The 12,439-nt window shown below is 43.6% G+C and overlaps 1 protein-coding gene across 2 annotated transcripts; it reads right to left on the reverse strand.

Annotated features, from left to right (window-relative positions):
- Nucleotides 1–1,356: 1,356 nt before the first annotated feature.
- Nucleotides 1,357–10,756, reverse strand: unc45b (unc-45 myosin chaperone B). 2 transcript variants are annotated; one of them, XM_083904492.1, is made up of 20 exons: nt 10,642–10,756; nt 9,740–9,901; nt 9,610–9,646; nt 9,358–9,533; nt 8,912–9,001; nt 8,615–8,782; nt 8,364–8,529; nt 8,089–8,259; nt 7,154–7,325; nt 6,758–7,058; nt 6,575–6,669; nt 5,928–6,069; nt 5,687–5,827; nt 5,463–5,590; nt 4,663–4,729; nt 4,380–4,493; nt 4,144–4,259; nt 3,092–3,209; nt 2,846–3,001; nt 1,357–2,103 (listed from the first exon to the last, which is right to left on the reverse strand). In XM_083904492.1, the coding sequence occupies exons 1-20, from the start codon at nt 10,750–10,752 to the stop codon at nt 1,831–1,833; spliced, it is 2,904 nt and encodes a 967-aa protein (XP_083760618.1). In that variant the 5' UTR covers nt 10,753–10,756; the 3' UTR covers nt 1,357–1,830. The 2 variants fall into 2 exon arrangements, with proteins under 2 accessions (XP_083760618.1, XP_083760617.1); XM_083904491.1 differs by lacking the exon at nt 10,642–10,756 and adding an exon at nt 10,361–10,486.
- Between the last annotated feature and the right edge of the window lie 1,683 nt (nt 10,757–12,439).

A 12,439-nucleotide genomic window follows, 5' to 3' on the forward strand; every position in this document is an offset into this window, starting at 1 on the left:
TTCTTGTTGTTGTGTAAACGCACCTGCATTTTATGTCTCACCTGACAACAACAACCTGACAAGTGACACATGTCACACACACTCTCTCTCTCTCTCTATCTGTGTGTGTGTGTGTGTGTGTGTGTGTGTACAGTATATACTGTACAGTGTTACGCAGCAAACATCAAACAAACAGTCCTCTCTTACCAGCCAGTCGTTTTCCTCCTCAGTGTGTGTGCTGCTGCAGTCCTCACACACACACACACACACACACACACAGGGACAGAGGGACAGTAAAAACAAAAACCCTGTCCTCGTCCTCCTGTCCTCCAGTGGACTGGACTGTCCCCCAGCAGCAGCAGCAAAAAAACAAATGAGTGTTATTAATTCCCGCAGCAGAGTGAGGACTCCTGAAGACTCACAGCCTCTTACTGAGTGCAGCAGAGAAGCCTCTGTGTCTCTCACTGAGTGAGTGAGTAAGTGAGTGAGTGAGAGAGTCCCTGCCCTGCCTCTTTACATATACAGCCCTGCCACCAAGTGAAAAAAACCTCATGTGAACAGCTGCTCCAACACGCCCTCTGCTGGTTTCCAGCAGGCGTAGGACACACGTGCACCAGATACTGTAAACTGGGGATGGATTGTCAGTAAGAAGTGAATGCTTGTTCGTCTCTATATGCAGGGCCGGCCCAAGCCTCCATGGGGCCCGAAGCAAAATTTGATTTGGGGGCCCGAAGCAAAATTTGATTTTGGGGCCCTCTATCTAATGTGCACAATCTTTGGGGGGGGGGGGGGGATTCAAAATACACTCCTGTAATACGAAGATTTGACTTTTATATGTAAAAAAAAAAAATACACAGCATTAAATAAAATTTTATACTTATACTTAAACAATAATGTAAATCAACAGAGGCACCCGGAATAAGGTAATAAAAATGGTTGATAAATAAAATATAACGTTAAATAATCACATCTGACAACTATTTAAAAAAAAAAACGGTGAAAACGCTTTGGCAAAAACAGGGAGAAAAATTCTAAATAAACGACAGCAAACCAATTTTTTTTTTTTTTTTGTTAATTGCTCTTGGGGGTCCTCTAGTGGTCACGGGGCCCTAGTTCGGTTATGCCTTGGGCCGGCCCTGACTATTATGTGTCCCTGTGATGGGCAGGTGATCTGTCCAGGATGTGTGACCCCCACGTTTCGCTCTATGTCAGCACCAGTGACCTCTATGACCCTCATGTGGTGGATAAAGCGGTAGAGGTTGGATGCAAGGATGGAATTGTAGTAACTGTTGCATAAAAGCAGCATCACATATTGCATGAGTTCTTTTGCATGTTTGAAATAACCGACGACTATAACGTGACAGATTCCTTGACACATAGAATAGAATAGAAAGCCTTTATTGTCATTGTACAATACAACAACACTTTTTCATGGATCCAAAAACAGAAAATAAGAGAAGAACCAGAACGATGTTTGAGTCAATAATAAAGCCGAGAGAGCGATTCAGTTCATTTCACCTTAAACCAGGACTAAACTACACGTTTACCTGCAGTTCAACTGCAAATGTTACAAACAGGTCAGTGAAATGTGGGCTAATGGGTAATCAGTGGATAATATAGACCTATATAAGACCTGGTGCACCTTGATTTAGTGCGTCACAGGACATCATATCTTTCTTTTTATGATCCTAGTGCACAAAGGCCAAAGTTTAGCCTCTGATATTATGAGACAAAATGTAAAGACACTGGGATATATATGTATAATATCTGTGATGTAGAAAAAAAGGCATTTGGAAAAAAACAAAGGAAGTAAAAGACAGAATAAAAAGGTCCATCCATTGCTGCGTGGCTTTAAGAAGGCGTGGAGAAGGGTTTGATGAGGCCGAGCTCCATGGCTTTGACCAGGCACGTGCGCGCCACGTCGATGGGCTCCTGCCTCTTGGGATTGTCCTCCGCTTTGCCGATCACCGTCAGGATCTCCAGCAGCTCGCTCTCCATCAGCTTCTTGGCGAGCTCGCCGTCGTCGCAGAAGAGCATGTTGTGGACGATCACCAGGCCGCGGTGCTGGACGCTGGGGTGAGTGTGGAGACATAACCTCTGCAGGATCTCAAGCCACTGGCCCGTCTGTTTGGGAGAGAGAGAGAGAGTGAGAGAGAGAGAGAGATCGGTCATTTAGCGAAACACGGTAGAGTTTGGGAATGACACGTGACAGTCTGTGGTTTAAAGTGAGGCCGTTTGGCTGCGTTCCATTTATATCGGAAGTCGGAGCTGTCTCCTGAAGCATTAAAGGGGAAATAAGTAGTTTATAGTGCCATCTAGAGGAGAGGCTGAAATTTACAACAAAGACCTGCTGCTCTGCTCACCCCCTCCCTTCCCTGAGCGCTACGGTATCCGCAGCTGGTCAAATGTCGTCCTCGTTGTCTTTCTCCGTGTCAGCAGATGAGGTTCGTGAGGCGAGGGAGAGGGCGGAGCTACCGTGGCCGTAGCAGACGAAGCGGAGAGAGAGGAGGCGGGACTTCCGCTACAAGTAAAGAGACGCTTGTTTTGTTCTCTCGCGTTTGTCCTTACAGGCTCCGGTAGAAACATGGCGTCTCGCTGCTAACAGTTGCTATGCAACCGCGGTCCGTGGTCATGTTATTTTACATGACTTTTTGAAACACTACGAAAATGAAACAAAAACTATTATACAGCAACTAGGAAATGCAGGAGCACATAATATGTATAAAAGAGTGGATTTTGGGTCATATAAACCCATAAATACTACACATTGTACCTTTAAGATAAGAAGCCCAAAGCCTGACTGAAACGCCTGAATTCACTACTTCCATAGTGGAGACAAAAAATGTGACTCTACGGTTGCACATACCACCCGGGTCATTTTGGTGCAGAGCTTCTTCTGAGCAGCCGTGATCATGGCCAGAGCTCCAGCCGCCGCCACCTGAAGCTCGTCGTCGTCCTCGCCGCAGAGCAGCACCAGCAGCTTCAGCTTATCGTTGCCTTCTTCCAGGTAACGCTCTTGGACCTAAACACACAATTGGACACAGTTTCCAGTTGTAACACGCAACTTGCAATGTGTTGACCGGTTGTTGTTCATTATGTATTATTCTCTCACCTCTTTGCACGTGACGAGGTTGCACATGCACTCGGTGGCCGCTTGTCTCAGCTGCTCGTGCTCCTCGAACATGTAGTTCTCGATTTCGGGCAGAGCTTGCTCTTTCATGATCTTCAATCTATAGCGGGGGGGGGGGAAAGTGTACAGTTTAACTCCAATAAGTTCATCAGGCAGAAGATACAAAGTTCTACCAGCCCCAAAATGTTGTCCTTTAAAGGTGCCATATGTAAGAATGTGGCCAAAAAACGGTTACTACATTCAAATTCAAAATACAGAGGTGTTTCAGGTTTCGTTTTTCTGACGTAACTGGCAACCCGTGGTTTTTCGGCAGCTGAGACTCTACTGACTGCAATGATTGGTAGACGGCAGTAGGTGGCGCCACATGCCAAAACATGATTTCAAAACATTAACATGATTTGCAGTCTGCAAAATATATTTTTTTTAATGCAAATATTTTGGCTGTACTGTTGTTGTTGGTGAGTTCAGTTTGTTATGTGAACATTATTCCTGAGTCTCTGTGACATATTAGGAGGATTTTTATGGCCGGTTGCTTTAGATTTATTACATAATGCACCTTTAAATGTGTTTTTATGCTTTTCATGTTGGACCCTGGGCCCACGGTTGCTGTAGTGGTTGCCTTTGCAGCAAGAAGACCCAGGTTCTTGGGTTCGAGCCCCGTTTGGAACAACTTCGGAACAAGGGCCTTTCTGCAAGGAGTTTGCATGTTCTCCCCGTGTGTGCGTGGGCTTTCTCCGGATTCTCCGGCTTCCTCCCACAGTCCAAAAACATGGGATATGGGGATTAGGTGAATTGGTGACTCTAAATTGACCGTAGGTGTGAGAGTGTGAGTGAATGGTTGTTTGTCTCTATATGTGGCCCTGCAATGGACTGGCGAACGGTCGAGGGTGTACCCCCGCCTATCACCCAATGTCAGCTGAGATAGGCACAACGACTGGTGGAGGATAAAGCGGTAGATGATGGATGGATGTTGAACCCTGCCAAAGTAGAGTTTCTGTAAATGCTATCTATGGAGACCTAAGAGTTGCACTCACCTGAGTTTTTCACTGAATCCAGCAAAGTTGGTGAGGCCTTTCAGAGCTTCAAAGTTCTGCATTCCATCTCTGTCAGTGTGGAGGAGGCTGACTAAAGGCCGCACCACCTCGTATACCTGCCAATGGAGACAAAGTGAGAGCCGGGGTAATTTTTTGGGGGGTAAATTTCCATTCTCCTTCTTCTCTCGCTGTCATTTCAAATGCAACTGCCAAGGAAATCATGTCGAATGTCTTACCCTCTCACCAGGGAAGGCGATTTCAGGGTTGGAAATTGCTGCAATCTTTGCAAGAGAATGACAGGCTTTCACTTTTCCAGCTTCTGTCCCGTCCAGAGCGAGAGGTATCAAAGCCTGAGGGCAGAATAATAGTGTCATTTAAAAATCAGAGCAGAGAATATGAGACGGAAAACTCGAGTTTATAGAACAGGTTTGTCTGGGCAGTGGCATTAAAAAAAAAATAATGGAAGGTCTTATATTTTATTTTGTGCAACATGCAGTGATTTACAAGTCTATGACTCACTTTTCCTCCACCTTCAGCTACAATAATGCCACGGTCTTTAGGATCGTCTGATAACGCCAAGAAAACCCTTGGGATAAAATACAGAAAATGATGAGTATTCATTATATAAAAAACCTCAAATCAGCTATGAAGGTACCTACTGGATGTCATTTTATGATTAATCACATGTTCTAATGAGAAAATTAGTTACGGCTCGGGAGAAAATGCCCTTGAAATATCTGTAAAATTGGAAAATAGTTCACTTTTGCTCGGTCTGATCTGAAAATAGGCAACTATGAGCACTCATGGCACGAAGAAGAAACAAGGTATTTATCAACATTTGATTAAAATTGCCCTGGAAAGATATTCCACAAGAGCGGAGAAGTCCATGTTTAAAGGTGCATTATGTAATAAAGTACAGCCAAATTATTTGTATTAATTATTGCATTAAATGCATTAAAAATAATCTTTTGCAGACTGCAAATCACGTTTATGTTTTGAAATCTTGTTTTGGCATGTGGCGCCACCTACCGCCGTCTACCAATCATTGCAGTCAGTAGAGTCTCAGCTGCCGAGCAACCACGGGTTGCCAGTTGCGTCAGAAAACGAAACCTAAAAGATCTCGGTATTATGAATTTGAATGTTGTAACCGTTTTTGGCCACATTCTTACATATGGCACCTTTAAGGAAATTAGTTAATTTCCTACCCTACTGAAGGTAGGAAAGTTGCGATCGTTTTGCCCGTGGAGACGCAACTCTGAAACATCATCAACATCATCATCATCATCATCGTCACATTCATTTGAGACGCTTCTTCGTACCTTGACAGCATCTCCTTGGTCTGGTCGGTGAGGATGGCGTTGTCTGCTTTGACCATGACAGTCAGAGCTGATATGACACCGGCCTTCAACAGCCTTTTCACTCTCTTGTCAATAAAGTCCTTCTTGTCCTGTTAAAAAACAACAACATGGCATTTTCCTAGTTAATCTCACGTTACGGTTTTCTGTCTGAGAGGTTTTTTCTTTCCTTTCCCTTCTTCTCGTACCTTAGGGTGTTGCTCGGGCACGTGTTGCTTTGAAAACTTGGCGAGCTGAACCAGCTCGGGGAGGATGTCCTTCTTTTCGTAGGAGTTGGTGCAGTTCACCAAGGTGCAAGCTACTGCGTATAAGATGGTCTTGTCCTTGGACTGAAAACAGAGACAAGAAGAAAAAAAAATGGGTTAATTCCCAAATCTGATCAGATCCACAGTACACTTTTTTTTCCTTCTGATCTGCGTTTTTCTTTACCTTGGCCAGTTCAAACATGGCTTTCATGGCGATCTCGTCCTCAACAAAGTCGTCTTTCACGTCGGCATCATTGGTCAGGTAAGCGAGACCCTCGATGGCCCACTTCCTAGTTTTGGTATCAATCTGGGGATTACAGAGCCACCTGGAGTAAAAGAGGGACACAGACATTTGTACCGGGGGCCGTTTGTTCCACAGTTTTGGAGCAAGTTTAAAGGTGCATTATGTAATAAATCTAAAGCAACTGGCCGTAAAATCCTCCTAATATGTCACAGAGACTCAGGAATAATGTTAATATAACAACCTGAAGTCACCAACAACAACAGTACAGACAAAATATTTGCATTAAAAAAAATGTTTTGCAGCCTTCAAATCATGTTTATGTTTTGAAATCGTGTTTTGGCATGTGGCGCCACCTACCGCCGTCTACCAATCATTGCAGTCGGTAGAGTCTCAGCTGCCGAGCAACCACGGGTTGCCAGTTACGTCCAAAAAACGAAACCTAAAAGACCTCGGTATTTTGAATTTGAATGTAGTAACTGTTTTTGGCCACATTCTTACATATGGCACCTTTAATATTGGGGGGGCCTGTAGGTACCACAACATAACAGTAACCTAGGAAACCTAACTGTTTCTGTGTGAACACTTACTTCCTGCACTGCTTGGCCAGTTTCTCGGTGGAGCCCTCAGCAAACTGCCGTAAACTGTAGTCATCGCCTCCAGCTGAGCCCAGTTTACAGAGACCCTAGAGGGTTGGTGGGGGGGGGGGTCATGAATATGAGTATATGTACAACACACACATACACACAGCACTTCAATAAATCCGCACTCACCACCAGCGAGCGTATTTTAATCTTCTCGTTCTTGGTGTTCTTGTAGATGTCCTTGAGCAGCGACACGCCGTTGGAGATGATGAAGGAGGCGCGGCTCATCTTGGTCGAGGCGTGGATCAGCGCCTCCACGGCCACCGTCTGGTCCACCTCGCGGTCGGAGCCGCACAGCGCCACCATCATCTCCATGATGCCTTGCCGCCCGATCAGGGCGTTGCCCACGTCGAAGGGTCCCTGCAGGAGTCCGGAGATGGTGTTGATGGCGTGAAGGGTCTTGTCCATGTTGTTGGGGTCAATCTTGGATCTGTGCCAAAGAGGAAACAAGAGGTTATGTAATGTTGCAATTTAAAAAAAAAAAAAAAAGGTTACTGGCGTTATTTAAGTATTTCATGAACCGACTTGATGTATTCGTCGCAAATTTCTCTGTAGTTGGTTCTCTCCGGGTCACATTTGAGGTCGTCGTAGAGCTTGTTGAGGAGCACGCTGGCGATCAGCTGCGTGTTCTCTGTCAACGGCAGCTGGTCTGGCAGCTCGGGAACCTGACCACACACTTTGAGGATCTTCTTCAGACCTGGACAACGCAAACACACACTGGTTCAATTCACCGTCACTTACTCATTGTCTACAGCGTTGGTTCTCAAAGTGCGGCCCGGGGACCAATGGCGGGCCCGCAGAAACATTTCTGGCGGCTCGCAATGAATTAGTTGATAGTTTTAATCCAGGAGGTACTAAGCTTGTTAAATGTTTATTGGACATTACCGGATACAGACCAATAAGTGTAAACAAAAATACTGGGTATTTACCTGGTTTCTATATGGTGAATTTTAGTGTATTATTGGGTTATAAGCTGGTAATAAGCAGGTAGCTACAGCCCCCAATTACTGGCTATTTACCCAGTAACAGAAATGTGTTACTTGGTATTAACCTGTAATTAGAAAGTAAGAACAATTGCCAAAATACTGGGTAATTACCCAGTAAATTATAAAGCGTTATTATATTAATGCTTAAATTACTTAACGCTAAACTGTAGAACTGCAATCTGGTCATTAAAATTATTACAAATGGGTTTTCGTTCTGTTTTTTTTTTTTCCTTTTTTTTTTCCTTTGGCGGCCCTCAGTCCAATGTTGGGTTCCTAAATTGGCCCTCAGGTATCAAAACTTTGAGAACCCCTGGTCTACAGCTTTATCCTCCATGATACGTGATGAATGTACTGTAGGGAGGCTGGAGATAAAATGTTCTCCTCAGTACGCCACGACAGGGTGACTTTTTAGTGATCTTTAGGAAACTACGGCTCAAACCAAACGGGCCGATGTGCTGCAGCTGCCTGTCTCACCGTGATCGATGGCGAAGAGCGCCGTGGCGTTTTCCTTCTCCTTCTTGTCTTTGCGTGGCACGTTCTTGGCGAGCAGGTTCAGCGCCTGGTCTCTGCCGTGGCCAGACACCTTCTGACTGACGAGCATCTCCAGCAGCGACAGGAGAATGGTTTTCAGGTCTTTCGATGCGTCTGCAGAGGGGACAGATCATAGAATACAAAAAATACAACTTTAGGAACAACAAGTTTAGGGAAAAAGTGACTGAAATAGCTAGATGTGAAATTCACTGTCTCACCCAAAACCAAGGCCTCTTCTTTGCCATATTCCCGTGTATCTCCACCGGTGAGCGAGTCGTTAATGCACTGGAAGAGGTTGCAGGTACCCAGGGTGATCTCCTCGTCGTCCACAGCCATGATGCTGCACATCTTATTCACGCCCACCATGTGCATCACAGCCATGGCCTGGTTAAAGAAGTCAAAATACAGATTTTTTAGTTTTTTGTGGATTTCCCTTTCACGATTTGAACTTTGCTATTTTTTTCCTCACCCGAGCCTTGTGTCCCGTGCACATTCCCGACAGAGTACGGACAGCAGCGAGGATCATCTCCTGTTTGCCCGTCTCGATCATGTTGAGCAGCAGAGGCACGCCGTTGTTCTGGAAGATTCTCTCGGCCCCCGCGTCTTCCCGCGACAGCACAATCAGGTTGTTGGCCGCCTTTAGACGAAAAAGAGGAGCAAGAAGAAGAAGAAGGAGAAGAATTAGTGGTGCATTGATGCAGTTTTCATCAAAGGAAAAGGAAAAAGAGGCCGCACCGTATTTTATTTATGTTTCATATGTACACACCTTTTCTTTCTTGTCCTTTTCCATCTCTGCATCAAGGAGAATATCAAACATGCTCTGTACTCTTGAATCTGTGGAGAATGATGTTTTGAGCTGTGGAGAGAGAGAGAAAAAAAATGCTTTAAGTGACATTGTTTTCTATTTCCATCTCCTTTTAATTCGACGCTTCACGTATTTTAATGTTTTTTTGTTGGTTTTTTTCTTATGGCGCTTTTCCACTGTACAGTTCCAGCAGAAGCGGTTGTATTGCAGCTCGCAAATCGGCCCCTTTCGTTGTTGACGTCGCATTTTCATATCAGCTCAGTTCGCTTGGAACTTTGCCAGGGCAGGTACTAAAAAAAAAGTTTTCCATTTCCCAAAAATGTCCCGAGTCGTGCCGTGCCGAGTCGATCCGTGCTGGAACTGTATAGTGGAAAAGCGTCATCATATGTGTGCGTGTGGGTGTTGACCTTGGCCTGGATTTCTGCCCCCAGCCTGCGAAGAGTCTCCAGGAAGGTCTTGTTCTTTGGTTCGATGGTGGCGCATCTCTGCACGTCTTTGAAAGCCATGTCCAGTTTCCCGAGCTTCTCCAGAGCTTGACACCGCCGGTACAAAGCTTTAATGTCTGCTGCGTCGACATCGATTGCTAAAAAAAAAAGAAGAAGGGAACGTTTACAGTGAGCATACAGAATTTACTACTAGATTTAATTGAATGACTTTACCTTTGGATGCATCGGCTGCTGCACAAGTATAGTTTTCCTGTGACACAAAAGAAAAGCATTTAAAATTGAATTACAGCACACACTTAACCTGTGCGTGTGTGTTCTAGTTTTTGCAAACAAAACGGCTTACCTTCTTTAGATAGCATGCTGATCTGTTCCTGTGGATGACGGCCAGCACCTTCTTGTCCTTGCACTCTTTGATGGCTTTCGTGTAACATTCAATGGCCTCGGCGATCTCTCCTGCCTGGAAGTGTTTGTTTCCCTCGTCTTTTAGCTGGATTGAGTCTCCCATCTGGTAGACAATGGAATTATCGTTCATTACGCGGCAGTGTGTAACATTTAGGAGGGTTTGTTGGCTAAAAAAAGTATGTGTTTATGAGTGCATAATGGCTTGAAAATAAAAGTTTTTAGTTTCCTTAGAATAAGTTCTTTTGGCAAAGGCCTTGCCTCATGTGTTTTAGATGAGTATTTTCCCCCACAATTCAATTATTATTATTACAGTCACTTAACGAGATTTATAGATAAACAAACATATGTCAAAGAAGCTAAAGGTAAAAAAAAAAAAACATTTTCAAAGCATCTTTACAGTTTTTCTCATTTTAAAAGTTAGTGGCAGGAGAACAGGAGTAAAGAAGCAGCTCAAAAGCAACGCAAATGTACACTTATTTCTCGCTCTCATTCTCCCTGTAAAATAGCAATTGTTCACATAATTTAAAAACTAGTATAGCGTTAGTAAAGTTTTTATTCTCACCCTGTTTGCTAATAGGTGTCCTGCTGACCTGGGTCTCCCGTAGCAAATGGCCACGCACATGTTATCTCTAGCTTTAAATGGCCTCCCCTCAGGCCATATTTGGGCATGACCCATCGCACCCCTGAAGCTGAAGTCTTACAACAAATGCCACTTTCCCAATCCTGCTGAATCCCTGACAGACTCAGTCTTCCCCCCCCCCCCCAATCTGTGCTCTTATCCTCAGCACCCTCTTCATATGTGTGACTGACAACATGAAGAAAAGAGTAAAGTCTGCTCAGTACCTTCAGGATTGCGTGCTGTGTCTCCTGCTCAATCCTCGTTCTGTTTTGTCCCGCGTCTGAAGGTCCAGTTCCTGCCGTTTGGTTCTCCGTTGTGTGACTTGCCCTCACCATCAACTCCATTTATATTTATGCTGCATGTGAATGAGATGGGACAGGACTGACACACGTGGACCATCCATCACACACACAGGTTTGTTCCAAGCAGGGAAAGGCCCCTAAAAACCACTATGCCCCAAAAGTCGTCAGAAACCGTGATTACTTGTGCTGCGAAAAATGTACTTCCAGTGTCTCTGACTTGCCCAAGGATTTAAAAACTGAACACTTAATTCCCACTAAATGCATTGTGTCAGTGGGACCCCCCCCTTAAAGATGGTCTGCTCCAGATAAAGTCTATTTCAGGCACAGACAGCTGAGAACTCACCAGCAAATGTCTGATGCCAAAGTGGCAGGAGGTGTGTGTGGATATGGAGACAGTCGGGGGGGGGGGGGGGGGAGCTGACAGCTGTGGGACCACAGAGAGACCTGGTAACTTCTGGAATGATCTCGAGCCTCGAGAACGTGGTGGCGAACATGGTGTTTTCCTCCTGCCCAGTGCATGCTGGGATGGATACGAATAATCAGGCAGAAATGAATTCATTGATTGGTTAAATCTCAAATGTTTTTGGCATTGGATTGATTCAGTTGGTATCTCTTTTTCAGATAATCTAGAGGTTTGCTATCTTCATTTACTCATAGTTTGAGCGTGTACACCCAGAGTGGAATAATGTCTCACTTCTGCGCCATTTGTCCTCTATGATCATCACAGGAGTGCTTTCATACTTTGACAGTGATCTCAAATGGCTTTCCAACTGTTTTATTTATTGTACATAGCTGCCACTCTCACTGTAATAGATGTATTACGCCACCTTGTGGCACCAGCGCTCTCTCTTTCTCTCTCATACACAGAAATGTTAATGCAGCTATTGTTTTAGGACACTATAATGAGTTCCTTTCATTTGGACAGCCTAAACAAAGTGTTAAACCTATAACCTTAACCTTTTCCCAGTTAATACCTAACCATTAATCTTAATATTAACCTAACCACAATTTAAATCTTATACCTAAACCTAACCAGGTGGCATCATATACATCCATAACAATGAAAGTGACAATCACAAGCAGTGATTAACCCCCCCCCCCCCCCCAAAAAAAAATAAATAAATGTGGGCCGCGCCACTTATTATGACTATTAAAGTTTGTGGTGGGCCGGAGAAGATTTTTCAGAATTTAAAATGGGCAGCATATTGTTAGATTTTGACTACCTCTGGCATATTTACATAAGTGTTTATTAATATTAATTGAAATATGAAAAAGTTTCCTGTCAATGTCCTTCCAATCAAAAAGGGTTGCTATTATGTAATTTTATATCAGAAAATTACTTTTATAAGTTCAGTAAATGTCATATTCTTCAAGACTATATTTTATATAAATGTCATATACTTCAAGACTACTACTATTATAAATAGTGACTTCAATTTCTACCAAAGTCATTTTCTGGTAAGATCCTGCAACTCAATGTGAAAATTGGGAAACATTAAAATTTACAATTTCATCAAAATCCCATTTATAACATAGGGGTATAGAAGAAAACTAAAAAAAAATTGACTAAATGTAGGCATAAAATATGATATTGAAGCATAAAACAATAATTCACCACAAAGCCATTAAAAATAATGTAAAGTGCAGAAGATAAACATTTTAAATACTTAAAAAAAAAAATAATAATAAAGAAGAAAGCACGTTTTTAATTTGAAAATGC

The sequence above is a fragment of the Microchirus variegatus genome (genome assembly GCF_963457635.1).
Source record: "Microchirus variegatus genome assembly, chromosome: 18".
Lineage (NCBI taxonomy): Eukaryota > Metazoa > Chordata > Actinopteri > Pleuronectiformes > Soleidae > Microchirus > Microchirus variegatus.

Bases quoted from the DNA above. Each gene is read 5' to 3' on its own strand.
- unc45b (XM_083904491.1), bottom strand. From the start codon at position 10,474: ATGGGTCATGCCCAAATATGGCCTGAGGGGAGGCCATTTAAAGCTAGA. The intron at 9,902-10,360 runs GTGAGAATAAAA...ATTGTCTACCAG, and splicing joins GACACCTATTAGCAAACAGG to ATGGGAGACTCAATCCAGCT. The intron at 6,070-6,574 runs GTAAGTGTTCAC...CTTTTACTCCAG, and splicing joins CTGGCCAAGCAGTGCAGGAA to GTGGCTCTGTAATCCCCAGA.